The following is a 24,986-nucleotide window of genomic DNA, read 5'->3' on the forward strand; positions in this document are numbered from 1 at the left end:
TGAATAATAGATGAATTAATGAATATACATTGAATGAATTATGAATGAATAAATGATATGCAAACAAATGTATGAATGAATATGTACATGAATATATGTCTGAACAAATACCTGAGTGAATACTGTATATGAATTAATGAATGTATGTATGAATGACTAAATGGATATATGAATGAATTATTAGTGAATAAATGCATGAATGAACGAATATGGAAATAAATGTTTGAATGAACATATGCATGACATATGGATTAATAAATATACATGTGAACATATGTATGAATAAATGTATGAGTAAATATTATATATGAATTAATGAATGGATGTACATATGAATGGATATATGAATTAATGAATGAATATACCTTTTGAATGAATGAATTATGAATGAATACATGAATTTATGAATTAATGAATGTATAAATAAATGTATGAAGAAATATACTCATGAACATATGAACTAATGAATATATGAGTGAGTGTACATATGAATGAATTGTGAATGAATAAATGAAAAGATATTTATTAAGTACTTACTATACATCAAGAACTGTGTTAAGTGCTAGGGACACAAACAGAAGGAAAGCAAGATGGCCTCTGTTCCCAAGGAGCTCATAGTCCAATTGGAGGACAGTTCCATTACAGGAAGGATGGATGGCCTGGAAGAGCTATGGGAGAGCAAATGGAATGGCCCTGGGGTCCTTCAGAGGCATCAGAAGAACCCAGATGACAATCCCTTGGGGTCTGGAGGGTGTAGAGGGCTCTGGGTTTGATCTGGTAGGTGATTGGGAGGTACTAGTGACTCTCAAGCAGGTCAGTCAGTCAAGCAACAAGCATTTATTAAGCGCCTACCAAGTACCAGACATTGTGAGGGATAGACTGAAAATGACATTGAAAGAACATTATTCTTTTGATCCAGTGCAGCAAGGGATAGGAAGGCAAGAGGCATGGGTTCCGGGGATTCAGATGTTCAGTGATGAGCCCTTAGAGGAGAGAAGCTGACTTCCATGGGGATGGACCTCAGGTAGGCTTAGGGGAGCTCATTCCCTCCTTTCATTGCTCTCTCCACCAGGCCTGAGAAAGATCCTAAAGGTGGTGGGGCAGGTACCAGAGCAGCCCTCCTGCCTGCCACTGACCGACAACACCCGCATGCTGGCCTCCATCCTTCTCAATAAGCTCTATGATGATCTCCGCTGTGATCCTGAGAGAGACCACTTCCGCAAGATCTGTGAAGAGTACATCACGTGAGCTTGCTTGCCCATGAATGGGTTGAGGTGGCAGTGCCTGTGATTGGGAAACAGCAACAGGAACTCCAAGCATTTGGGGAAAAAACTCAGGGGAGAAAAATCCCAGTGCAGGGTGCTGGATGCACAGGGCCCTAACTGAAGTGGAATAGCAAGGTGGGGGGGGGGGAAGACGATTGGAGTCAAGTTCATATTTTATGGATAAGGAGATTGAGGTAAAGTGATCTGCTCAGGGATACACAGCTATTCAGTGGCAGACATTTTTTTAAAAGTCCACTTTTTGTTTTTGTATTACATTTACTTCTTTCTAAAAAAGTAAATTTGTCTTAATAGCTTTAGTTTTTACATTCTCTAAATTTCCCCTGTATCTCTCCCTCTTCCTCCACTTGGGGAGCCGTTCCATAGAATACATTTTTTTTTTAAGATAAAAAAAAGAAGAGGAAGTGGAGGGGGAGGTTTGGGGGGAGGTCAGCAAAGCAAACCAATACTTTGAAAAAAATCTAGCAATATATGCAACGCTCTGCAAAAAAGCATCACTCTCATTTCTCAGTGTCTCCATTTCCCCTTTTCTCCCCAGCAACAAAGATTAAAAGAGAGAGAGGAAAAAACCAGTTCAGCAAAACTAACCCCCACATCAGCCATAGTCCCCATGAAATCACGCGGCTCACTGGAGCTGTGTTTCCTGGACAGGTTGTTCTACCTAGATAGATCTCACTTTCCTTATCCCTATTCTCCACCTCTGCAAGGTAGGGAGGGAGGCAGATTGTCCTTTACTCTTCTTCAGCACCAAGGCTGCCCATTCATTGGCCAGGCTGGCCACAGAACTGGGGGCCTTGTTGGCATCATTGTGTGGCTCATCTCCCTGGCCTCCCCTTACGAAACTCTCTTCTTCTTCATTGAATGAACATTTTAAAATATTTTCATTAATACTATACTCTTTATATTGAATGAACATTTTAAAAATATCTAATTAATAATACTTTCTTTTTAATTGAACAAATATTTAAAATGTTTATTAATATTACACTCTTCATTGAATGAACATTTTAAAATACTTTTATTAATACTACTCTCTTTTTTGATTGAATGAACATTTAAAAATATTTTTATTAGTACTGTACTCTTTTTATTGAGTGAACATTTAAAAACATTTGTATTAATACTACTCTTTTTAATTGAATGAATGTTTAAAATATTTTATTAATACTATAGTTATTTTTTATTGAATGAACATTTTAAAATATTTTTATTAATATGACAGTCTTTATTGAATAAATATTTTTAAGTATTTTCATAGATGTCTCTTTTTTACTTTATATTCATTCTTTTTAGGTGATTAATAAATGTTTATTGGTTGATTATATTTACATACCATAATTTGTTTAGCTATTTCCAACCAATTCCTGTCCATTATTTTTTTTTTGCCAATTTAAAAGGTTTTTTTTTAAACATTAGTTTTTTAAATTTTTGATTTACAAATTCTCTATCTCCCTCCAGCCTCTCCCCCAATCATTGAGAAGGCAAACAATGTGATACTCATTATACATGTGGAGTCATGAAAAACGTATTTCCATATCAGCTATATTTTTTTTTAAAAGCCTTGGGAAAATTTTGAAAGTGACAAAAAAATGCTTCAGTCTGCACTCAGGGTTCATCAGTTCTCTCTTGAGAATAGAAAGTATTTTTCATCATAAGTCCTTACTGAATTAAGTTCATAAAAGTGTTTGGATTGTCATACAGTTCAAAGAAGGCTGGAGTGTCAGAGCTGGGAAAAACCTTCAAAATCAACTAGTTCAACCCTCTCATTTTACAGAGGAGGAAACTGAGGCCCAGAGAGAGGAGATAGAAGTAGGACCCAGGCTCCCATTCCACTGACCTTTTCATCATGCTGCACTCTCTCTCTAATTTCCAGTGAATCTTTTTCTGTGTCAATCTGACCCAAGTTCCCAAATTATTCCGGTTTGGGGCATTGATCTAAGGTGAGGGTTCTTAATCTGACCTCTGTGAACTTTTTTTTAAAAATTTTGATCACTGTACTTCAACAGCATTGTAAACCTCTGTAATCCTCTGTATTTTGTTTTATGCATTTAAATATGATTCTGAGAAGGGATCCATAGACTGATGAGGGGGTCTACAAAGAAAGAGCCCCTGATTAAAGAGCTGGTGGAGAATGAGGGTTACCCCTAAGCTTCCCCAGAGGAGTCCAACTAGGGCCCCTTTATAATGGACCCCCTTTTTTGGTTTCTAGGGGCAAGTTTGATCCCCAGAACATGGACAAGAATGTGCATGCCATCCAGACGGTGTCAGGGGTACTCCAGGGCCCCTTTGACCTGGGCAACCAGTTGCTGGGGATGAAGGGTGTGATGGAGATGATGGTGGCCCTGTGTGGTTCTGATCGGGAGCAGGACCAGCTGGTGGCAGTAGAAGCCCTGATTCATGCTTCCACCAAACTCAGCCGAGCTACCTTCATCATCACCAATGGTGTGACCTTGCTCAAAGACATCTACAAGACAACCAAAAATGAGAGGATTAAGATCCGTGCTCTGGTGGTGAGGCAAAGACCCCTCTTCCAACCCCTACCCCCGAATTCTCCTTCAGCTCCTTCCTGAAACAAAAATTTATCAAGTGCTTACTATGTGTCAGGCACATGCTAAGCACTTTACAAATATTATCTCATTTGATTTTCACAACAACCTGGGGAGGTATGTGCTGTTATGATCTTCATTTTCAGTAGAGGAAACTGAGGCAAACAGAAATTAAATGATGTGTCCTGGAAAGTTCCCTTCCAGTTCTAACTCTGTGATTCAACCATCATTAACCGTCCTTCCCCTCCCCAAACCCAACAAGCTTCATCGATGCCCAGGTCCATGCTGTCCCATCTTCCCTCTAGGGTCTCTGTAAACTTGGCTCTGCAGGGGGCACCGACTATGGCCTCAGACAGTTTGCTGAAGGTTCCACGGAGAAGCTTGCCAAACAGTGTCGGAAGTAAGAGGGATGGATGGGGGGTCCTGGATCCCTTCTTGGGGTGGGCTTTTCTCTGTTGGTCTTACTCCTTGTGCTTCTTGGCAGAGGCTCAGTAAAGTTGTATGGATCTGATACTGTGGGCAATAGGGAGCCATGGCAGATTTTTTGAACAGAGGAGAGGTGTGATGAAATGAGTGGGCTTTTTAAAAAATTTGTTTTAAATTTAACAAAAAGGAAATCTACTTAATGGAAACATGATAAGGCTATTCAGCAATGTCCTTAGAATAGAGGCCTATGCCCTTTCCAGGACTCTTCTGATGGCCCCTCAGTCCTACAGACTGTCCTCACTTAGGTCTTCTCCTGTACTAAATTGCCCCTTCCTGTTCCCAGGTGGCTGTGTAATGTAAACATAGACAGGAGGACCAGGCGCTGGGCTGTGGAGGGTCTGGCCTACCTCACGCTGGATGCGGATGTGAAAGATGACTTCGTCCAGGACATCCCTGCCTTACAGGCCATGTTCGAGCTAGCTAAGGCATGCTTGGCCTTGACATCACAGTCCCTTGACCCCGAGAACATCAATTCAATTCAGTCCCTCCCTGTTCCAACTCTAGGACCAAAGGAGCTCCAGAAAACAGGCTCCTCATTCAGTGGATAAGGACAAAGCCTATGTTTGAGAGTCGAGCTAATGGGACTCACATCCCAGCTTTGCTTCTGACTTGCTATGTGGTCATGGCTGGGTCATTTCCTATCTCTGAGCCTTAGTGATGTCATCTATAAAAAGGGTATAGTCTTTGCCTCTGCCCTGGCTCTCTTTAAGAGAGTGGGGCTCAAACTAAATAGAAGACAGGAGTAACATAATGTACAATGATCAGGGAATCCCAGAGTGTTGTTTTATTGTTTCCCAGGGCTTCGGGGTCCTCAATCTATAGGAGCCATGGTTCCACTTGGAGATAATATTCAGGTAGCAGAGAGGGCATTCAGTTGAGTCAGGGGAACAGAGAAGATGGCTCCCTGGTCTAGAAGGGACCATTTAGAACCCCTCTTCTCTATCAAATATCAGTTCCTCCCTCCCTCCCCCAACCTCACCCTCACACCTACCCTGGGTCTCTCCCAATAAAAGGATAAGGGAAGAGGGCAGTGAACATGCTAACTTGATGAGAGAGCAAGTTCGATGCAGGGGACAGAGTGTAGGCATGGAGTCTTGAAGACTTGCATCCAAATCCTGTCTCAGACACTTACTGTCTGGGCAAGTCAGCTTCAGTCTTCTCATCTATGAAATGGGGATAATGATAGCCTCCACCTTATAGGGGTATCTTGAGGATCAAATGAAGTAATATATGAAAAGTACTATGTAAATCTTAAATCAACATGTAAATGTTACCCACTAGTATTATAAACTTGATGGAGGGAGAGAGGTAGGAGGCAAAGGAAATTGGGAAAGAATGTGAGCAAAGGAGATTGAGAGAGAATATGGAAGAGGGGATTAGTTTAGGATTATTTAGTTCTTTTTCTGTACTCTCAATCCCTAGTCCCCAGCCCAAGCACCACAGCAGTTATTGGAGGCTTTGAATAAATACTCTCAAGAGTACCATTAAGGGTACTCTTAAGAAGCCTTCTATCATGTTAATTTTTTAAAATTAGTATCTTTTATTTTTATATTACTTTCATTATCAAATATACCTTCCTTCCCTACCTGGCCAATGAAGAATAGGAAAAAGGTAAAAAATCAACCTGGAAAAACCAAGTGCTCCATCAGTACAGTCTGATAATTTATGCAGTCCTCCACACCCAGAGTCCCCCACCATTTCCTAGAAGGGAAAGAGAGACATTTTTTTCAACTCTTCTCCAAGGCCAGGCTTCTTGGTCATTATAATTACTCAGCATCCCATCATTAACCACATTTTAAAAGACAGCAGCTATGTCCTTCAGCTAGGTGTCTCAGTGGATAGAGTGCCACGAGAGAGTCAGACACTTTCAAGTGACCCTGGGCAAGTTACTCAAAAGTATTTGCCTCAGTTCCTCATCTATCAAATGAGCTGGAGAAGGAAATGGTAAACCACTCCATTATCTTTGCCAAGAAAACCCCAAATGGGGTCACGAAGAGTTGGATATGACTGAACAACAATCACATGTCCTGGGCAGTATCCTGAGTTTTACCATGTTCTCATGTTGGTCTTATAACTGGTTCCACTTCTGACCTTCCCTGATTTCCTCCCCAGACCAATGACAAGACCATCCTGTACTCTGTGGCTACCACCCTGGTGAACTGCACCAATAGTTACGATGTGAAGGAGGTCATCCCCGAGCTGGTGCAGCTGGCTAAGTTCTCCAAGCAGCATGTGCCTGAGGAACATCCCAAGGTGGGGACCTGGGGCAGGCCAGAGTGTCCTCTCAGCTCCTTGATCTTTATGTCTTTATGCCTCTTGAGAGCCTGCTTGCTGCATCAGATGACGAGCCAGCCTTCAAGTCAGAAAAGACCTGGATTCCAGACCCTCTCACAGTACATATTGTCTGTGTGATTCTGGGCAAGTCGGTTACTTATCCATAAATGAGAATGAGATTGCCTCTAAGGTCACCACTAGCTGTCAATCTCTGATCCTCTGTAGCTTTTGGAGGAAAGAATGCCTCATAAATGACACACATGCCCCCGCTAGGCCTTCTGTCGTTTCACACTAGGGGGTGATTGATCTATGCACAGTCTATTGTCAGATGTTCTACAAAAACAGTAGATTCTACTGGTCCTACGGATTCTAGCTATTGCTCAATCAGCTCTCAGTTATCCCCTTGTGTGGGAATCTGGGGTATCAGAGTAAGTTTGGGGGGTAGGAGCCAGAACCATGGGCTTGAAATGGGACACATACTAGGTGCATAAACTGACACATACTAGGCACCCTTTGAGCCTCAGTTTCCTTCTCTGTAAAATGGGGGTAATAATAATAACTCACACATATAATGCTTTAATTGGTTTCCTCATAGTAACCCTGAGACCTATCATCACCTTCATTTTTCAGATGAAGATACTGCCCCTCAAAGAGACTCATAAGAAAATAGATTTAGAGCTGGAAGCGATTTCTGAAGCAATTATGCCTAATCCTCTCATTTTACAGATGAGGAAACTGAGACCCAGAGAGAGTAAACGAATTGCTCTAGGTCTCACAATCAGAGACAGGATTTGAACTCAGATCCCAAATCCATCTCTCTTTCCATCATACCACATTGCCTTCCAAACACGTTGGAACAAACACGTTCGGGGTGTTTGAAATATGAAAGTATTACCCACCTCCTAGGGATATGGTAAGGAAAGGAAAGCTCTTTGCAAACTGTAGAGCACTATGTAAATGTGAGCTCATAGGATCTGTTCCAGGTCTGGGATTTTTAACTGTAGGGTTGATTTTCTGGGACAACACAGTCATGGTATGAGCTACAAATGCAAGCTCCTTTTCACCCCAGCTAATGGAACAGAGTTTCTTCAAAGCATCCCAAGGTCAAATCAAATATAAAGAAAGATGGCAGTGTTTTAGATAATTTGAGTCTTTGTGCATGGATAATTTTTTAATATTAATTTATTTTGAATTATCAACAATCACTCCCATAAGCTTTTGAATTCTAAAATTTTCTCCCCCTCTCTCCCCACCTCCCTCCCCAAGATAGCACACAATCTGATATAGGCTCTACATATACATTCCTATTAAACATATTTTCACATTAGTGATGTTGTAAGTAAGAATTAGAACCAATAGGAGGAACCACCAGAAGGAGGAAACAAAACACAACAGAAGAGAAAAAAATAGCAAACGGTATGTTTCGATCTGCATTCAAACTCCATAGCATTTTCCACCATGAGGCCTAGGGCGATGTCTTAGATCCTTGTATTGCTGAGAAGGGTTAAGTCTATCAATATTAGTCATTGCACAACGTGGCTGTTACTGTGTACAACGTTCTGCTCATTTCACTCAGCATCAGACCATACAAGTCTTTCCCGGCTTTTCTGAAGTTTGCCTGCTTGTCATTTCTTATAGCACAACAGTATTTCTTTACATTCATTTACCGCAACTTGTTCAGCCGTTCCCCAGTTGATGGGCATCCTCTCAATTTCCAATTCTTTGCCACCACAAAAAGACTTTGTGCATGGACAATTAAAATGAATGAGATTTCTCTCCCATCATCAAAGACCCAGAGCCTGGTTTCTAGTTATACTAGGGACAGAGGAGGGGGAAGAAGAAGAGAGGATGTGTAGAGCTGAGGGGATCTACGGGAAAAGTCTGAATCGTAGGTGAACAATAGAACGTGAGAGCTAAACCAGACACTAGAGATCACCAAATCTATTCCCCTCATTTTACTGAGGAAATTCAGGCCATTTCTAAGACCATTCCACCATTTCTAAGGCTGAGAGAAAGTAGTTTGGAGCTTGGAGGCAGGATCCTGTTTTCTGAACCCAGTAATCTCCTAAGCACCTTCCCCTGCTCTCTTTCTTCCCAGGACAAGAAGGACTTTGTGGAAAAGCGGGTGAAGCGGCTGCTGAAGGCTGGGGTAACCTCCACATTAGCCTGTATGGTAAAAGCTGACAGCGCCATCCTTACGGACCAGACCAAAGAATTATTGGCCAGGTACTAGGACGAGGGGAGTGGGAAAAGGGCTGAGGGAGGTCAGAGGATAAGGGTGATGAAGGGTAAAGTCTCTACATGGCGGATGAGGTCACTATAGATTCTACCCACTTCCTTCCTCTTAAAGGGAGAAACTAGGGAAAGGAGGGAAGCAATTATTTTCTTTCCTCTCCTCCTTCTGAGCCATATGCCACCCTCTTTTAGACTAAACAACAGTGAAAAAATCCCAAGCATTTATTCAGGATTGACTTGGCATTGTGCTAAATGCTGGGGTTACAAAGACAGGGAAAAAAAAAACCCAAAACAAAACAGTCCCTGCCCTTAAGGAGCTTACATTCTAATAGGGAAGAAAACTGGTGATACAGCATGAGATTCTCTAGGGACTGAGTCTAATTGCCTCAATACCAGATCCGCTCTCTTGCTTCTATTCCCTGTTGTTCTTCACTATCCCTCCTTTGCTGTCTTGATCTTGCTCGTGTTCAGATTCTCGCAACCCTAAAGCCCCAAAGGTCGGAAGAGGAGCCTGGGTGAGGGGGTGTGTTAGTGTTTAGGGACCACTCCTTTAACCGCCACTCCTAACAGGGTATTCCTGGCGCTGTGTGACAATGCAAAGGATCGGGGCACCATTGTGGCTCAAGGTGGTGGCAAGGTAATGTTGGGGGATGGGGTGAGGAGAACTTGTGGGGAGTATAACTGGGGGAGAACATTGAGCAGGTGCTCTGATAGGGAGTGTGTAGAACAGTCTCTTGGTATGTCCTGGTAGCACCTACTGGTCAGTGTACATGCATAGGGTAGACCTCTAACCTCATCTTCCAGGAATTTACTCAACTCTTCAATTATCTGTGCCAATAGAGGGGAACAGTGAAACAGTAACACAAAATATTCTATTTTTTGGACTAATGGAAAGCATGGTCTGATACTTACAGGTGAGACACCACCATTTGCTAGCACTATAATCTTGGGTGAGATATTTCTTTTTTTTTTAACCTGTTTCCTCATATGTAAAACGAGGATAGTACTTGCACCGCCTCCCTCACTGGGTTATTAAAAGGAACTGCTTTGCAAACTTCTAAGTGTGATAGAATGCATTGTTATTATTATCTGTCTTTCATAAAGAGGCAGAGTGGTACAGTGGATAGAGAGTTGCTCTTAGAGTCAAGAAGACCTGAGTGCAAGTCCTACCTCTGAAACATATTGGTTGTATGACCTTGACCAAGTCACTTAATTTCTCAAGGCCCAAGGCAAATCCCTAAGACTGTAAGTTGAAGAAAGGTACTCATCTGTATTGGTAGAGAGAGTTTCTTCATTGGGATTTGTCAATACCAATGAAATTATAGATTTTAGACTTTAGTAGTATAAGCTTGATTGATAGATTTACCTTACCTAAGCACTAGAGGCAGCTAGGTAGCTCAGTGGATAGAGCTCTAAGACTGGAGTCAGGGAGAACTGAGTTCAAATGTAACCTCAGATACTTGCTAGCTGTGTGACCCTGGGCAAATCACTTAGCCTCTGCCTCAGTTTCCTCACCTGTAACATGGGGATAATAATACCACCTACCTCTCAGGGTTGTTGTGAAGATCAGATGAAATAATGATTGTAAAGCTCTTGATATGTAGTAGGCACTATACAAATGTTGGCTGTTATTATAAAGTCAGGGCAGATGACCCTGGAAGTTTGCTTGGATGCCTAAGGTAAGGCAGACTGGAATTAGTTATTTTCCATGCATATTCAAGTGTTATATATAGGATGCCCAAATCTTTTTGAGCTTTGGCAAATAGACAGACAGATAGACAGAGGGAATGAGCACAGAACTGGAAAGAACCTTGGAGATCATCTAGTTCAACCCTCTCATTTTACAGATGGGGAAACTGAGGACTGGAAAGGGTGATCGACTTGCCTAAGGTTACATAGATAATAAGTAGCAAAGTCAGGATTTGAACCCAGGTGTTCTAGATTCCAAATCCAATATTCTTTGCATGTCACCACAGCGGGGAAAGGGTATCTACAGTGCTGACTGTCACTCTGTCCTTTAGGCTTTGATACCACTGGCTCTTGAAGGCACTGATGTGGGCAAGGTGAAGGCTGCCCATGCTTTGGCAAAGATTGCAGCTGTCTCCAACCCTGACATTGCTTTTCCTGGGGAAAGGGTGGGTATGATCTATGGTGGGGTTGGGGGAGGATAGGGAATTGGAGGAGCCTATTCTACCTCAAATGTCTTCGCATTCTGGGATTCTGTCTTTTCTCCCTTCCCACTAACTCTCAGCTCTCTCTCTCTCTCTCTCTCTCTCTCTCTCTCTCTCTCTCTCTCTCTCTCTCTCTCTCTCTCTCTCTCTCTCCCTCTCTCTCTCTCTCTCTCTCTCTCTGTCTCTCTCTCTCCCTCTCTCTCTCTCTCTCTCTCTCTCTCTCTCTCTCTCTCTCTCTCTCTCTCTGTTTCTCTCTCGTGTCTCCTTCCCACCCTCACCCCTGATTTTCTGTCTCTGTCTTACAATGCAACATTTTGAATATGTATTTTAAAAAACTAAGTTGGTTCATGAGAGTTCCTTATTTATATAATAGGCTCCTTCCTTCCTTCTTTTGAAAAAAAACCTAATGATTTTTTTTCACATTGCCACCATTTCCCATTTACTCACTGTACTCCCAACAGAACCATCCCCTACAACAAAGAGATGAAGCAAAATAAATGAAGATGTTGGCCATGGTGCCTTGTTATGCACCTGTATATGCACCTGACAAAAGTCAGGAGGCATGCTTCACTATCAGTCCTCTGAAGTCACAACTTGTCCCATAATTGATCCGAGCTCTAGGTTCCTTCAGTGTTGTTTTCCTTTACATTCATTTAGTCACCATGTAAATTATTCTCCTGGTTTTGCTTACTTTGTTCTGTATCATTTCATACAAATCTTCCTAGAATTCCTTGCCTCTGGCAACAACCCCAACGTACAATCTCACTTCTGGGTTTGGTACCCAGGATGCCTGCTACCTTAGGGTTACCTTGTGGGTGGCTACTCCTCTTACTATAGCTGACAGGCCCTCACCAGTATTTTTCCCCATTAAAAATCAGCCAGTAGACACAATGAACTCTTAGCAAAGGCGTGTACTCAGATGGCATAGCAAGGATAGTAGTTACAAAATGTTCCTCTTATAAGTTTGGGTCATGCTACCCCACAAATATGCACAGTATCCATAGGAAAAATGGGCTTAGACTTGGAATATAATGCTAGTGAGGCACATGTGTAGAAATACACTCATAGCAAAGGCAACTCACAGCTCTTAGCACTGAAGGACCCGGCGCTCCTCCCTCTCTTTGTAGGGTCCTCTGCCAGCTTCCCACGGATACAGTGTCTTTCCTTGGTGGGTTGCTCAGCTGGGTTCCCAGGGTCTGGTCTCCACATTCCGACTCTTCTCTCTCGGGGGTCTTTGTTCTTGAAAGTGCTTCATCCCTTGAATTGACTGTCTCTTTGTAATTATGTCCATCTGGAATACATGTCTCTGCTCTCTGATGGATGTATGTCTTCTGTGGTCCAGTAGCTTCCCTTCAAAGTTGATTTGGAGAAGTAGTGAGAGGAGAAAGAAATCCCCTCCTCTCTCCCTGTAGGGATTTCCTCCCCAGGCAACACCCAGCTGGCAATCTCCCCTACTCTCAAACTGCTGAAATTTGTTTAGGGTTTAGCTATTTAAAGTTGTGGGCGTGTCGCTAATTTGCTTAGCCAATTTAAATATTCCCTACTTGACTAAATCAGAGAGGTGTTTGTGCTTCATAAAGGGATCACAGGATGTTACACTTCACAAACACATGAAAACTTCATCATATGTGACTACAGTCTATGACTGTGTCACCTGAGCTGGTATGCATGTGTGTGTGTGTGTGTGTGTGTGTGTGTGTGTGTGTGTGTATGAACACTCCCTTACTTTACATTCATATTTTTGTCATTTCTTAGGATTTGCTAACATTCCATTACACTTACATACCATAATTTTGGGCCATTTTTTATCTGGCTACTTTCTTTCCATTTGTTTGCCACTTCAAAAACTAGCCGCTGTAAATTTTTTTTTGTATATGTCAACCTTTACCGCATGAATTCTTCTTAATTCTTTACAGTTACCCTATGCCATCTCCTGCTTTTCTCCGTTTCCTGCAGGTGTATGAGGTAGTGCGTCCATTGGTACGACTCCTGGACACACAGCGGGATGGACTCCAGAACTACGAAGCCCTCCTGGGTCTGACTAATCTGTCAGGCAGGAGTGAAAAACTCCGGTGAGTAGAGTAGAAGGGAGGAGGGGAAGCAGAGTTTGCAGTCAAGGAGAGTCAATTCCTTCTTACCTGTCTTGATCGGGAACCATTGCTTCAAATCTATACCCAGACTCTACTAAAGGTACCACTCTCCCACTGATGATAGATTTGAAAACAACACACGGAAATTGTAGCGGCAGGAAGGATTTAGATTAGAATTAAGAAAGACTATCCTGATTGTGAAGCCTGGGATGCCAAAGGAGATTGGGGAGTCCCCTTTCTCTAAGGTTTGTACAGAAAGCTAGTAGGGTGGTTGGGAGAAGTTAAGGTAGAGACCTCCTGGGAGATAGCGGATGGACTTAATAAGTGTCTCTCTTGACCAATCAGGCAGAAGATAATTAAGGAGAAAGCTCTGCCAGACATTGAGAATTACATGTTTGAGAACCATGACCAGCTTCGGCAGGCAGCCACCGAGTGCATGTGCAACATGGTGGTCAACAAAGAGGTATGGGGGCTGAGGGTGCAGGGGTGGGACTGAGGCCAACATTTCAAGGGACAAGGCAGAGATGGGTAAGTGAAGAAACCTCTCCTTTTCTTCAAGAAGATGGAGATAATCATCCCCATTGAAATATCACCTCCTTTTATCCCTGCCCCAGGAAATTCCCAGTCGAGTTAGGGAAGATGCGGTATACTCATAGAAGCTCTTGGGACTTGGGACAGAATCACATGATGGCATATAGTTGGCCATGGAAATCAATATTTTCTCTATGAAAGGCCTTAAGCTAGGGTTCTAGAAGGCCGTGCCAGAAGAATGTAAATGCTGGCAGATGAAAGGCTTTGAGATGATTGGTCATGTTAGAGTATCAGCCTGGCTCATCAAAGAGGCTGTATTAATATGATTTAGTGAGGTTCGGATTCGCTCCTATAAATGACACTCTCCAATGCACCAGAAAATAATAGGAAATAGATAATTTATTTAGAAGAAGCAAGGCACAGATAGTTTGAAATTGCATAGAAAGCATATAACAATAAGAACAATCAATAATATAGCACCGATCAAGAGAGTCGGTAATGGAAGAGAATACATCACCAATTCAAGGGAACCTCCAAAGTCAATCAACGGCTGGGAGCCCCGTTGCAGCCAGTACAAACTTGAATTGTGTAAAGATTTTCCCGGGCGAAGCGTCCTTCCCGCGGGTGAGGCTCAGCGGGCTTACAGGACACAGTGTTTTTATATTGTTCTAAACAAAGAAGGCTTGGGGCCAAGAAGCCCTTTTTGATGCATGCGCTATTCATGGTTTGTCCAATACACATCTGACCTTAGCCACGCTCCCATCCGCCTGAGGCTTGGTATTTTGTTTTTTAATAACATCACGTCTCACAAGGAGAGGAGCCAACCCTCCATGTCAACGTGACCTAGGAATGGCTAGTTCCTGGAATGCTAGGCCAAGAACACTCAGGAGATATGGAACGGTCATGACCGAGATTTGAACTGAACCTATTTATTTGAGTGATCTTATTAATTTAAAGGGGAATTTCCAATTTCCATTTCAGAGGCTCATTGCTGGAAGAGGTTGGCTATGGAGTTTTTGGGCTATAGCTACTCAGCACGGTGCCTGGCACATAGTCAGTGCCTTCCCTCTGTAGATTATTTTCTATTTATCCTGTATATAGCTTGTCTGTACATAATTGTTTGTATGTTGTCCCATTCATTAGACTGGAATCCTCAAGGGCAGGGGCTGTCTTTTGCCTTTCTTTGTATTCTCAGTGCCTAGCACAGAGCCTAGCACATAGTAGGTGCTTAATAAATATTTATGGATGAACTGACTAATAAATGCTTGTTGACTGTTGACCATTGCCTGACTGACTTCACGATAGTCATCCACTAAGGTATAGAAGCGAAGGAATTGGTATGGTTGGGGGCGATACCCATATCAATGAAATATTTTTTTTCAAGAAACAAGGGACCAGAATCTGAATTAACTCACATTGGAATAAGAGATTTAAAGCTGGAGGGACCTAACAATCAACTAATCAATAAACATTTATTAAGTACTTACTATGTGCCAGGCACTGTGCTAAGCCCTGGGAATACAAAAAGAGTCAAAATGATAATAATAACTAACATTTATTTAGCACTTACTGTGTGCCAGGCACTGAGTTAAGAGCTTTACAATTATTATTTCATTTGATCCTTACAACATCCCTGGGAGATATGTGCTATTATTATCTCCATTTTTCAGATGAGGAAACTGATGCAAACAGGGGGCATGACTTGCCCAGACAGACACTAGTAAGTGTCTGAGAACAACTTTGCCCTCAAGGAGCTTACAATCAAATGGAATGATTATGATAGGTATCACAGAGAGGGAAGAGCATTGGATTTGGAGTCAAAGGACCTGCGTTCAAATCTTGGCTCTGCCACTCGTTACTTAAGTGACCTTGGGGGAGTAACAACCTCTTTGTACTTCCTTCCATTTCTTCAACTGTGATAACAATCATTAGCATTATTTAGTTGTTTAAGTGATTTACAAACACCACCTCATTTTATCCTTATAACGACCCTAAGGACATAGATGGCATTATTTTTCCTATTTTACAGAAGTGACCCATAGCCATGCAGTGAGTGCCTAAAGTAAGATTCAAACTCAGGTCTCCCTGAGGACAAGCCTACTGCTCTGTCCACTGTGTGTCCTAGATGTTTCTAACTGTAAAATGGAGTAGGAAATTGGGCAGGGCAGATTAAAGGTTTTCAAAGGCCCTTTGCATCTATGATCTTTCTTTACACTTTCATTTTACAGAGGAGGAAACAGACCTTGAGAGGGGAAGACATTTGCCCGAAGTCAAACGGCTAGTAATAGCAAACCATTGGTTAATTCAAAGGTTTAATCCCAGGCTGGATTCCCCCTTACCGCCTAGCTAACTTCTGCTCCTTTCTCCCAAGTCCCATCACCCTCTGGGATTGATTTCAAAATTATTTCCATATTCTCCAAGGCCTATCATCCATAGGAAGACAAGTGTGCTGGGATGAAACTAATTTCAAAGGCAAATAGAAATCGGAATTTTGGATTATTGGGGATTCTGTGTTTCTGCTCCCCTGAATTATTATGGATAACCAAGAGGAGGTATTTATTATTGGGGATACATGTTTAAACTAGGGGAGCTTGTGCTTTACTTTCCAAATAATCAGGAAAGGCCTTCTGAAAGAGGTGGCATTTAGGGGAGCTGCTTGAATGAAGAGAGCCTAGACGAGGGGAAGGGACTCCTATCACAGCCTTCCCTCCTTTTCTTTAGTACTTTATGGGTTGTTGTTGTTTTTCACATTTGTGTTACTTCTCACTGCTCACTCCTCCTAAGAGAACCTTAATTTGTTGTTAGATTTTTTTTTTTGGATTTATTAAATGCCTTACACTTAAATGTTGCGACTCATTTACCAAAGTATAATGTTATTGTTTAATAAATAACATAGGTATGGGGAGAAACTTAATTTGTGACAAATAAGGACAGTTAAGCAAAACAATACAGTATTGACCACTACTGGTCATGATAGTATATGCCTCATTCTGCAGCTATAGTCCACCACCTCTTTTCTGAGAAGAGGAAGGTATGTTTCCTTTTTAGTCCTCTGGAGTTAAGATTAGCATCCGTCTGAGTTCTGTCTTTTACTGGTGTTTTCCTTCTCATTACTGTAGCATTTATAGATATTGTTCTGTTGCTCTTGTCTGTTTTCTCAGTATCATTTCAAACAAGCCTTCCTAGGTTTCTCTGAATTCCTCATATTTGCCATGCCTTATGGCATAATCCTATTTCATCACATTCATGTACAACAATTTATTCAGCCATTTCCCAATTAATGGGCACCCATTTTGTTTCCAGTTTTTGGCTACCACAAAATATCCAGCAATGGCAGAATTAGGAAAAGACTAGGGGAAAGAGAATGAAAGGGAAGACAATGAGCATTTATTAAGCACCTACTATGTGCTAAGCACTTTTTGCAGTATTATCTCAATTGATCCTCATCACAACTCTGTGACGCGAGTGCTATTATTATCCCCATTTTACAGTTGAGGAAACCAAGGCAAACAGAGGTTAAAGTGACTTACTCAGGGCCAGAGAGCTAGTAAGTTATCTAAAACCAGATTTGAACTTGTGTCTTCTTGGCATTATACACAATGACTTCAATAATGTAAATAAGAAAGATCTAACAAAAACAAAACTGGATGCTGGATAATGATGGCCAAGCTTGGCCTCCCCCAGAGAGGTGAGAAATTGGGTCTCTTCCCTTCTTCGTAGAGGTAGGGGAATGTGTAAAGAAAGTTGCATCTACTGTCAGACTCTGTTGATGAGTTGGTCATTTTTCCCCTTTTTTATTCTTTGTTACAAGGGGGTAGGGATAGAGGGAGGGATATCTTGAAATCAAGAGCTGCAATAAATATTTTGGAGTGTGTGGACCTTTACCTCTCTCTTGGACTGCCTTGGGGTCTGTTGTCCAACAGTCATATCACTGGCCACTAAATGATTCCATCACACAGTTCCAGTGGGTGGTTTTGTGTGGGCACTTCACCTCTGCCTCCCTCCCTCATCTTTGGCAGGTACAGGAACGGTTCCTGGCTGATGGGAATGACCGGCTGAAGCTGGTGGTGCTGCTGTGTGGGGAGGATGATGACAAGGTCCAGAACGCAGCAGCTGGAGCCTTGGCCATGCTGACTGCTGCCCATAAGAAGCTCTGCCACAAGTTGACCCAAGTGGTAATTACGAAGGCCTGCCATGGGCAGCAAGGGAGAGGAGGATGACCAGACTGCAGGGCCCTCCCTGGCTCCTAAAATCATAGATTTGTAGCCAGAAGGGACCTATTTCTCATCTCTCATTCTTACAGATGAGGAAACTGAGGCCCAGATTGATTAAGGAACTCACCTGAGGTCACACAGGTAGTAAGTGTAGAGCAGAATTTGAACCCAGGTTTTTGACTCCAAACCCAGCACAATTTTTGCTGTACTACATGGACTCTCTACTTCTTATACCGCTGCCACAGACGAGGTTGGAGGAGGGATCCAGATTGCTGGTTCTCTTCCCAGCCTCAGCCCTGCCTTTTGGGAGGCCCTTGAGGCTCACAGAAAGGTATTATTTGTATCGTTGCACCATTTGGGCACCACTGGAGTTGGCAATAGAAGAGACCAGTGGTGCCCCTTGATGAAGATGAGGTAGTAGCTGCTCCAGGGGCTCGGAACCTGCCCTATCCCCCCCTAACACTCACCCCCACATATTCACACATGCACACTAGAGCGGGTGACTAGAGCTGACACCTCCATGGGCCTCTGGATTGTAGAAGCAAGGAGACTGTGTAGGGAAAACAGGAGATACAGCTTGCACCTTCATAGGGGGGATCCTTCTCCTGCCCTCCTGGCTCACAGTGTAAGCTCTGATGAGTGCCCTTACCTCTCTGGGACTCAACTTCCTTATCTGTGAAATGGAGAGAGCATAAGAAGTACATGGCTTTGCCAGAGAGGTCTGTCACTGGGATTAGTCTGGCCCAACTTCTATTCAGCAGAACAACTTTCTTCCTTGACCCAAGAACTTCATTTGGCATTGATCATATCAGGTGCTGACTGTCATAGTTCTTTTCATATTCTTATACTCTTATTCTCTGAGAGTTTAGAATTTATTCAGACTTGACCAGAGCCTGTGGGTCCTCCATTATTTCTCCCAGTATAAATAAACAGTGTGCCTTTTCTGGGCAATCCCACCTGCTCTGACCTCTAACCTTGCCCCATTCTCTCTGGGGGTGGGGTGCTCTCCTTTTAGACACCCCAGTGGCTGGAGATCCTGCAGCGGCTCTGCCTTCACGACCGCCTGTCGGTCCAGCACCGGGGCATCGTCATTGCCTACAACCTGCTGGCAGCTGACCAGGAGCTGGCCAAGAAGCTGGTACAGAGTGAGCTGCTGGAGATTCTGACCTTCGTGGGCAAGCAGGAACCTGATGAGAAGAGGAAACAGGTGGTGGAGGCTGCCAGAGACTGCCTCATCAAGTGTATGGACTATGGCTTCATCAAACCCTTCTCTTAGACCAGGGGCCAGGAGGAGGGGTTGCCACTGGGGGCCGTGTCCTGGGCATGGGACTGGATCAGGGGCTCCTGGATCAGCTAGGAGTGGAGAGTGGGACACTCCCATTACCCCTTACAGAGGACCAATGAGAAAATGGCATCCTGAGTATTTTGATCTTTGTGCCCTGAGCTGTGCCCTGCTGCCGTTTACCATGTGCCCCAAGAAGCCCTGGCTAACCCAGTGCTACACCCCCTCCCCCACCTCCAACACTGTTAAAGGGGGCAGAGTGAAGTAATTGGAGAAAGGCTGTAGGTTCTTCTCAACCAACTCCAGAGATCAGGAAATTGGTTGAGTTTCTTTTTTATTTGCAAACGGAGTGTGTAATGTTGGAGCTGGCATAGAACACTCTAAATTAGATTAAATAAAGATGAATGCTTTTGTTTTGGGACTAAATGGAATCCTTCTACTTTCTGTCCAGAGCAGCTCACTGCTCTTGTCCTAGGCTCTCACCCAACAGCAACAAAATAACAGGCCAAAGTATCACAGCTCTAGACCTGGAAAGGACCATAGTGGACATTCAGGGTACCCACGTCAATTTATAGTTGAAGAAACTGATTCCCAGAGAGGTTAAGTTGCCTGGCCAAGGTAACCTAGGGAGTAAATGGCAGTGAAGATTCCAACTCAGATACTTCAGCTCAGAGTCAAACTTGGCTCTTTGTAGACTCCCAGTTTATTTCTTTGTTTTTTCTAACAGGGTAAGACGTGATTTGACACCCAGCTTAGTATCTTCTTCAACTCATGTGACAGCTGAAAGATGTCTTAATGTAAAAATAAAATACAACAACAAAACTTCTCTGAGGGAAAAACAAGGGAAGATGGTATAAACCTCTGAAAACAAAACCCACCAAATTTCAGTTGACTACATTCTAAATAGCTACCCATTCCCTGCTCTGAACCAGGGTAATAATCATGATGGTAGCTCACATATATTAAGCAATAGTTAGTTATAAAGCACTTACTACACTTTCATTCATTTGATCTTTACAGAGAGACTCAATCAAATGGTTAGTGCAATTATTAATTATGCCCATTTTACAGATGAGGAAATGAAGTCTCAGAGTGACTTGCCCAAGGTCACATGGGGGGGTTAAGTGGCAGAGCTGGGACTTAAGCCCAGATCCCTCCTTATCTGGACTCAGGGTTCCTTACACTATACTGTAAGACATTGCCTCAGTAAATAGTAACTCGCTAGGTTTAGCAAAACAAAACAAAACAAACAAACAAGCCCAAACTAGAACAAAGTAATAGCACTAAGGGGTCAGATCATTAGATCACAGATTTTGAGAGTTGTTGTTCAGTCTCATCCAACCCTTCATGACCTCATTGGGGTTTTTCTTGGCAGAGATATTGGAGTGACTTGCCATTTCCTTCTCGCTTTTTTTCAGACTCGAAGAAGCTGAGGCAAATGGGATTAAGTGACCTGGCTAGGGTCACACAGCCAGTAAGCATCTGAGGCCAGATTTGAACTCAGGAAGATGAATCTTCCTGACTCTAGATCCTCACAGGTTATTTAGTCTGACATACGTAAAAGGAATCCTGACTGTAACATACCTTATAATAATGTGCCTCAGCTTCAGAAAGTCTTGAGTCCTGAAGGTTATTAAATCTTGACGGAAAAGACTATTCAAAATCCTTTATTCTATTTCTCCTTTTTTTCTCTCACAAAAAAAAATTAGAATAAGTGACAAAAAAAATTAGAATAAGAGGAAGTTTAGAGAAAGATGCTTCTCCGTTGTGGCTTTAGCTGACACAATTACATGTGTTAATGTATTTTTGTCCTTGGTGGCTTCCTTTCGTCTCTCTAGCTTCCTCCCTCCTTTGGTCTGTGTACTCAGGAAATGAAAACTTGTTATAATATTAATCTGATCCAAATATAATTAGGAAAGTAAATTTGCTCACAATAAATTAATAGATTCCTGAATCACCAACACTTGACTTGAGAACATCCCATACATGCATAAAATTAAGAATGACTTTCCTCTACTCTCCCACCCTTCTCCATGATAATCAGTCCTGTGCTAATTCACCATCTGGTGGTCCGGTCTTGGAAACTATTTGACCCAAGATCTCAGCCTTCCCACTTCCCCATTCCCCTTTTAGGGGAATAACAGTTATCTAGAGCTTTGAGATCTACAAAACACTTTTCTCAATTCCTGTAAGTAAGTAGATGTGGTGGTGGTGGTTGTTTTTTATTTAATATACACATACATATACACATGTACATGTATGTATATGTGTGTATATTGTCATTTGAGTTGGGCTGCTTGGGTCAGTCATTTTCATGATCTCAGTACCTGAAGTTAGGATAGCTTCCTCAGCACCCCAGAATACCTCTTCATTGGGATTATGCCAAGCTAAGCACAGATTTCTTTAATTTCCTAGAATAGTTCTCTTTCTTCCACCTCACTAGGAAACATAATACTTAACCTTTTCACCTTCTGTGGATGAATACAAGAAAAGCAGAGAAATGCTTAGTTTCATTTCTCCTGAAACACTCTTCTGTTTCATTTTCTTCCAAAACCTCACTTCCTCTCAGCTTGTTTTTTCACCTACAACATACAAAATTAGTGAATTCATCCAAATCCCAAAATTCTGGGAGAGTTCTCTTCTTTTCAACATTTTAAACCAGGAGACTTTAAATCCATTCTAAGGTAAGAATGAGCCCAATTGTAGAGAATTTCCCTCGAGGTTTATGAACAGCAGAGATTTCAGAGAAAAAGTATTAGAAAGTAAATGAAGGAAGCATGTTACTATCTTCTCAAGAAGATCCTCTGGTGTCATTTATCAGCTATTGGAGAAGGTTCAGGTATTGGAGAGAGACGATGTCCTGTGTCTGAAATCAACAGTTGAACAGGAAACAGAGCAAATTAACTCTTTCCATTCTTGTCTGGTTTCTTTATCTGCCCGCTGTTAGCATAAATCTTTCATTTTCTACCTTGTGAATTCTGATCTCCACCAGAGTTTAGTGATCTCTATGGAAATGGCAAACGACTCCAGTATTTTTGCCAAGAAAACCCCAAATGGGTCATGGAGAGTCAGGCACGACTGAAAGGAGTTTTGCCAGTTTCTCTTTTGCCGCCCTTGGCAAACCTTGGGGTGAGAAATCTATAGAGGCACTCCACTGTAGGGGAGGAGTTAGAGATCTCAGTACCGGGCAGAGTGGATTTGGAGAGAAGTTAGGTGATCTTGAGATGTGTTCTATCCAGGCAGCAGTAGAGGCTTGAGAATGGCCCCAGCTCCTCTGGAAAGCCTGCCTTTCTAATTGTTCAGAACTTTTCATCCTTCATATTTCAGCCAGTCTCCATCAGGCTCTCTCTAGGTTCAGGTCTCCTTTAAGAAGCCAAGTCTGACATCATGGGCTGTCTTCTCTATTAGCAGAGACACAGGCTCCGTGAGCTTGGCAGTGAACCCAGGTATTGCGGCGGGCAATTCAGATAGAAAAAACCATTTGCTCCAGCGACAGAATCGTGCGTTCTATTCTGAGGCTGACGTGGTGAAGAGCACGGGAAGGTGAAGGCCGTTCCTACAGTCTCCTAGGTAGGTAAATTTTAGTCTAGGACCCTTGAGGTTTCAGAAGCTAATCTGAGGACTGCTCCTGAGAGACCTAGAGCTGGAAGGAGATTTAGAGGTCCTTGAATGCAGGGGTTCTTAAACTTCTTTATGTAGTAGTCATGGACCCCTTGGGTGGCAGTCTTGGGAAATCTATGGATCCCTTTTCAGAATAATCTTCTTAAATGCATAACATAAAATACATAGGGTTACAAAGGATAATTACAAAGTAGGTTTAAATATAGTATTTATATATATATACATATTATATACACACACACACACACACACACACACACACACACACAGCATCTATACATAGTATATAAACAGTATCTATTTATCTATAATAAAAAGTTCACAGACTCCAGGTTAAGAAGTCCTGTTCTCTGGGAGGAATCTGTCTCCCTTATTTTACAGAAAAGGAAACTGGAGCCTAGAGAGAGGAAGAGATTTGCTAATGGGCTCACAGATCCATTGGAATCCAGACCTTTTCAGTACAAATATTCCCTTCCCCTCCTATTACTTTCCACCATAATCAAATTAATATTGCTGTTGCTTCTGGAAAACGTGTCTTGATCTAGAGACAACTTTTACCAGCTATAGAAAGCTAAATTTTCAGTGTGAGCATTTATTTTCACTTTGGAAATAGGCAAAGACTACAAGTCAGGACTTGATTTACTATTTTGCAGTTTGTCCAGACTTTTTAAAAAGCAATGAAGAAAAGTTAAGAATGCTGATTAATTTTAAAAGTGTGTCTGTGAGTGCTGACATTTATATAGCTCTTTTAGGTTTGCAATGTACTTTACATACATTATCTCAGTTGATTTTCACAACAACCCTGAGAGGTAGCTGCTCTCATTCTCTCCATTTTATAGAGGAAGAGACCGAGTCAAGTTAAACAACTTTCCCAGGGTCAGATAGCTAGTAAGTGTCTAAGATTTGAGTTACACTTTATCCCAACTGACAGTATTTCAGTCCTGGTAATAAAACAAAAAAGTAGTTCAATGCTTCATTAGCAGAAAAACATTGGCCAAATCCAAAATGCTGCTTGAAAGGTAAGATGACTACATTCCATGGGGCACTACAGACTAATCAGGGCTTTGAATATAATGTTTATGGTTGTCTAGTTGTTTCAGTCATGTCCAACTCTCCATGACCCCATTTTGGGGTTTTCTTGGCAAAGATACTGGAGTGTTTTGCCATTTCCTTCTCTAGCTCATTTTACAGATGAGGAAACTGAGGCCAACAAGGTTAAGTGACTTGATGAGGGCCATACAGCTAGTAAATGTCTGGATTTGAACTCAGGTCTTCCAGACTCCAGGCCTGAGCTGTATCCACTGGGCTACCTTGCTGCCTAAATAGAATGTTTACAGGCTGCTAAAAAAAAAAAGCAGAAATGTCTATACGAACAATAATTCCTTACATTTATATTGAGTTTTAGAGTTTTCAAGGCATTTTCACATGACTTAATTTTATTGGCTCCCCAAAATGTTCCCATGAGGAAGGCAAGTTTGATATTATTGTCCCCATTTTGCAGACAAAGAAACAGGCTAGGAGGGGTAACTTGCCAAAAATCACCAGTAAGTGATGAAACCTGGGACCTGAACCTTCCTGTCCAGTGTTCTTTCTAACTCAGCAGGTAGCTTTCCCCAGTTACGGGTGTGCCTGTAATGCCCTTTACCAGAGAGATTTCCCTGCCAAAAGATTTAATGCTAGGTTGTGTTTTAAAACGATCACTGGAAGCTCAACTATTCTGATATAATTATCTTCAAAACTTTGATGACAGAACTTATATATTTTCAACCCAGAATATTCCACAAATTGAATTTTTAATATTTTGAAATTTGGGATATACAGGTAGATAATACTGTAGATTTTTATTTTATTTCAGATAGAACTGAAGGGACCTATTGTGTGGGGTGTTTATGAACCCCTTTGTAATAATCAGTTAGAGACTTTTCTTAAGAAAGGCAAAAAGTTTTATTGCTTTCTCATGAGAAAGGACACACCCCGTGCTGCTTAAGATGGTGCCAGCAAGGGAGTGTGTGGGCGTATAGCTCAGAGCAAGTTTATCTAGACCCTAGGGAACCCTGTCCACCCACTGGCTCTTCTTCCCATTGGCTGGGCTTCAGAGGTCACAGTTTAAGCACAGAAACTTCTCCCCAGCACCAAGGACAAAAAGGGCGGGAAACATGGAATGGTTTGCTTCAACAACTGGGGGCGGGGCTGAGGAGGGATAAAATCCGAGTGAACGGGAAGTGGCTCTGTCACCTGATCTACTCGTGACAC

General features: G+C 42.2%; 2 protein-coding genes and 1 long non-coding RNA gene across 5 annotated transcripts in view; 2 read left to right on the forward strand and 1 right to left on the reverse strand.

Annotated features, from left to right (window-relative positions):
* UNC45B (unc-45 myosin chaperone B) overlaps positions 1-20,690 on the forward strand; it is a 30,698-nt gene extending 10,008 nt beyond the window's left edge. The window contains exons 9-21 of one of the 2 annotated variants that reach the window (XM_078154834.1): positions 1,073-1,244; positions 3,493-3,793; positions 4,135-4,229; positions 4,599-4,740; positions 6,428-6,568; positions 8,688-8,815; positions 9,395-9,461; positions 10,846-10,959; positions 12,952-13,067; positions 13,431-13,548; positions 17,636-17,791; positions 18,846-19,071; positions 20,531-20,690. In XM_078154834.1, coding sequence (XP_078010960.1) covers positions 1,073-1,244; positions 3,493-3,793; positions 4,135-4,229; positions 4,599-4,740; positions 6,428-6,568; positions 8,688-8,815; positions 9,395-9,461; positions 10,846-10,959; positions 12,952-13,067; positions 13,431-13,548; positions 17,636-17,791; positions 18,846-19,071; positions 20,531-20,598 — 1,844 coding nt within the window. In that variant the 3' untranslated portion in view covers positions 20,599-20,690. Of the gene's footprint in view, positions 1-1,072; positions 1,245-3,492; positions 3,794-4,134; positions 4,230-4,598; positions 4,741-6,427; positions 6,569-8,687; positions 8,816-9,394; positions 9,462-10,845; positions 10,960-12,951; positions 13,068-13,430; positions 13,549-17,635; positions 17,792-18,845; positions 19,534-20,530 lie in introns of those variants that run through there. The other variant, XM_021006047.2, reaches the window with a different exon arrangement.
* On the reverse strand, positions 818-12,957 carry LOC110221444 (uncharacterized). Its single transcript, XR_013486836.1, has 2 exons — positions 12,078-12,957; positions 818-3,747 (listed from the first exon to the last, which is right to left on the reverse strand). It is a non-coding gene; the product is annotated as an uncharacterized LOC110221444 (long non-coding RNA).
* Positions 20,691-21,711: 1,021 nt separating the features above from the next.
* The window catches only part of SLFN11 (schlafen family member 11), a 32,305-nt gene continuing 29,030 nt past the window's right edge, over positions 21,712-24,986 (forward strand). Inside the window, exons 1-2 of one of the 2 annotated variants that reach the window (XM_021006073.2) lie at positions 21,712-21,796; positions 22,521-22,682. The gene's annotated coding sequence lies outside the window, so the exon portion shown is untranslated. Of the gene's footprint in view, positions 21,797-22,333; positions 22,683-24,986 lie in introns of those variants that run through there. The other variant, XM_021006063.2, reaches the window with a different exon arrangement.

The sequence above is a fragment of the Phascolarctos cinereus genome, unplaced genomic scaffold (genome assembly GCF_003287225.1).
Source record: "Phascolarctos cinereus isolate Bilbo 61053 unplaced genomic scaffold, phaCin_HiC Scaffold_5;HRSCAF=322, whole genome shotgun sequence".
NCBI classification, from domain to species: Eukaryota; Metazoa; Chordata; class Mammalia; order Diprotodontia; family Phascolarctidae; genus Phascolarctos; species Phascolarctos cinereus.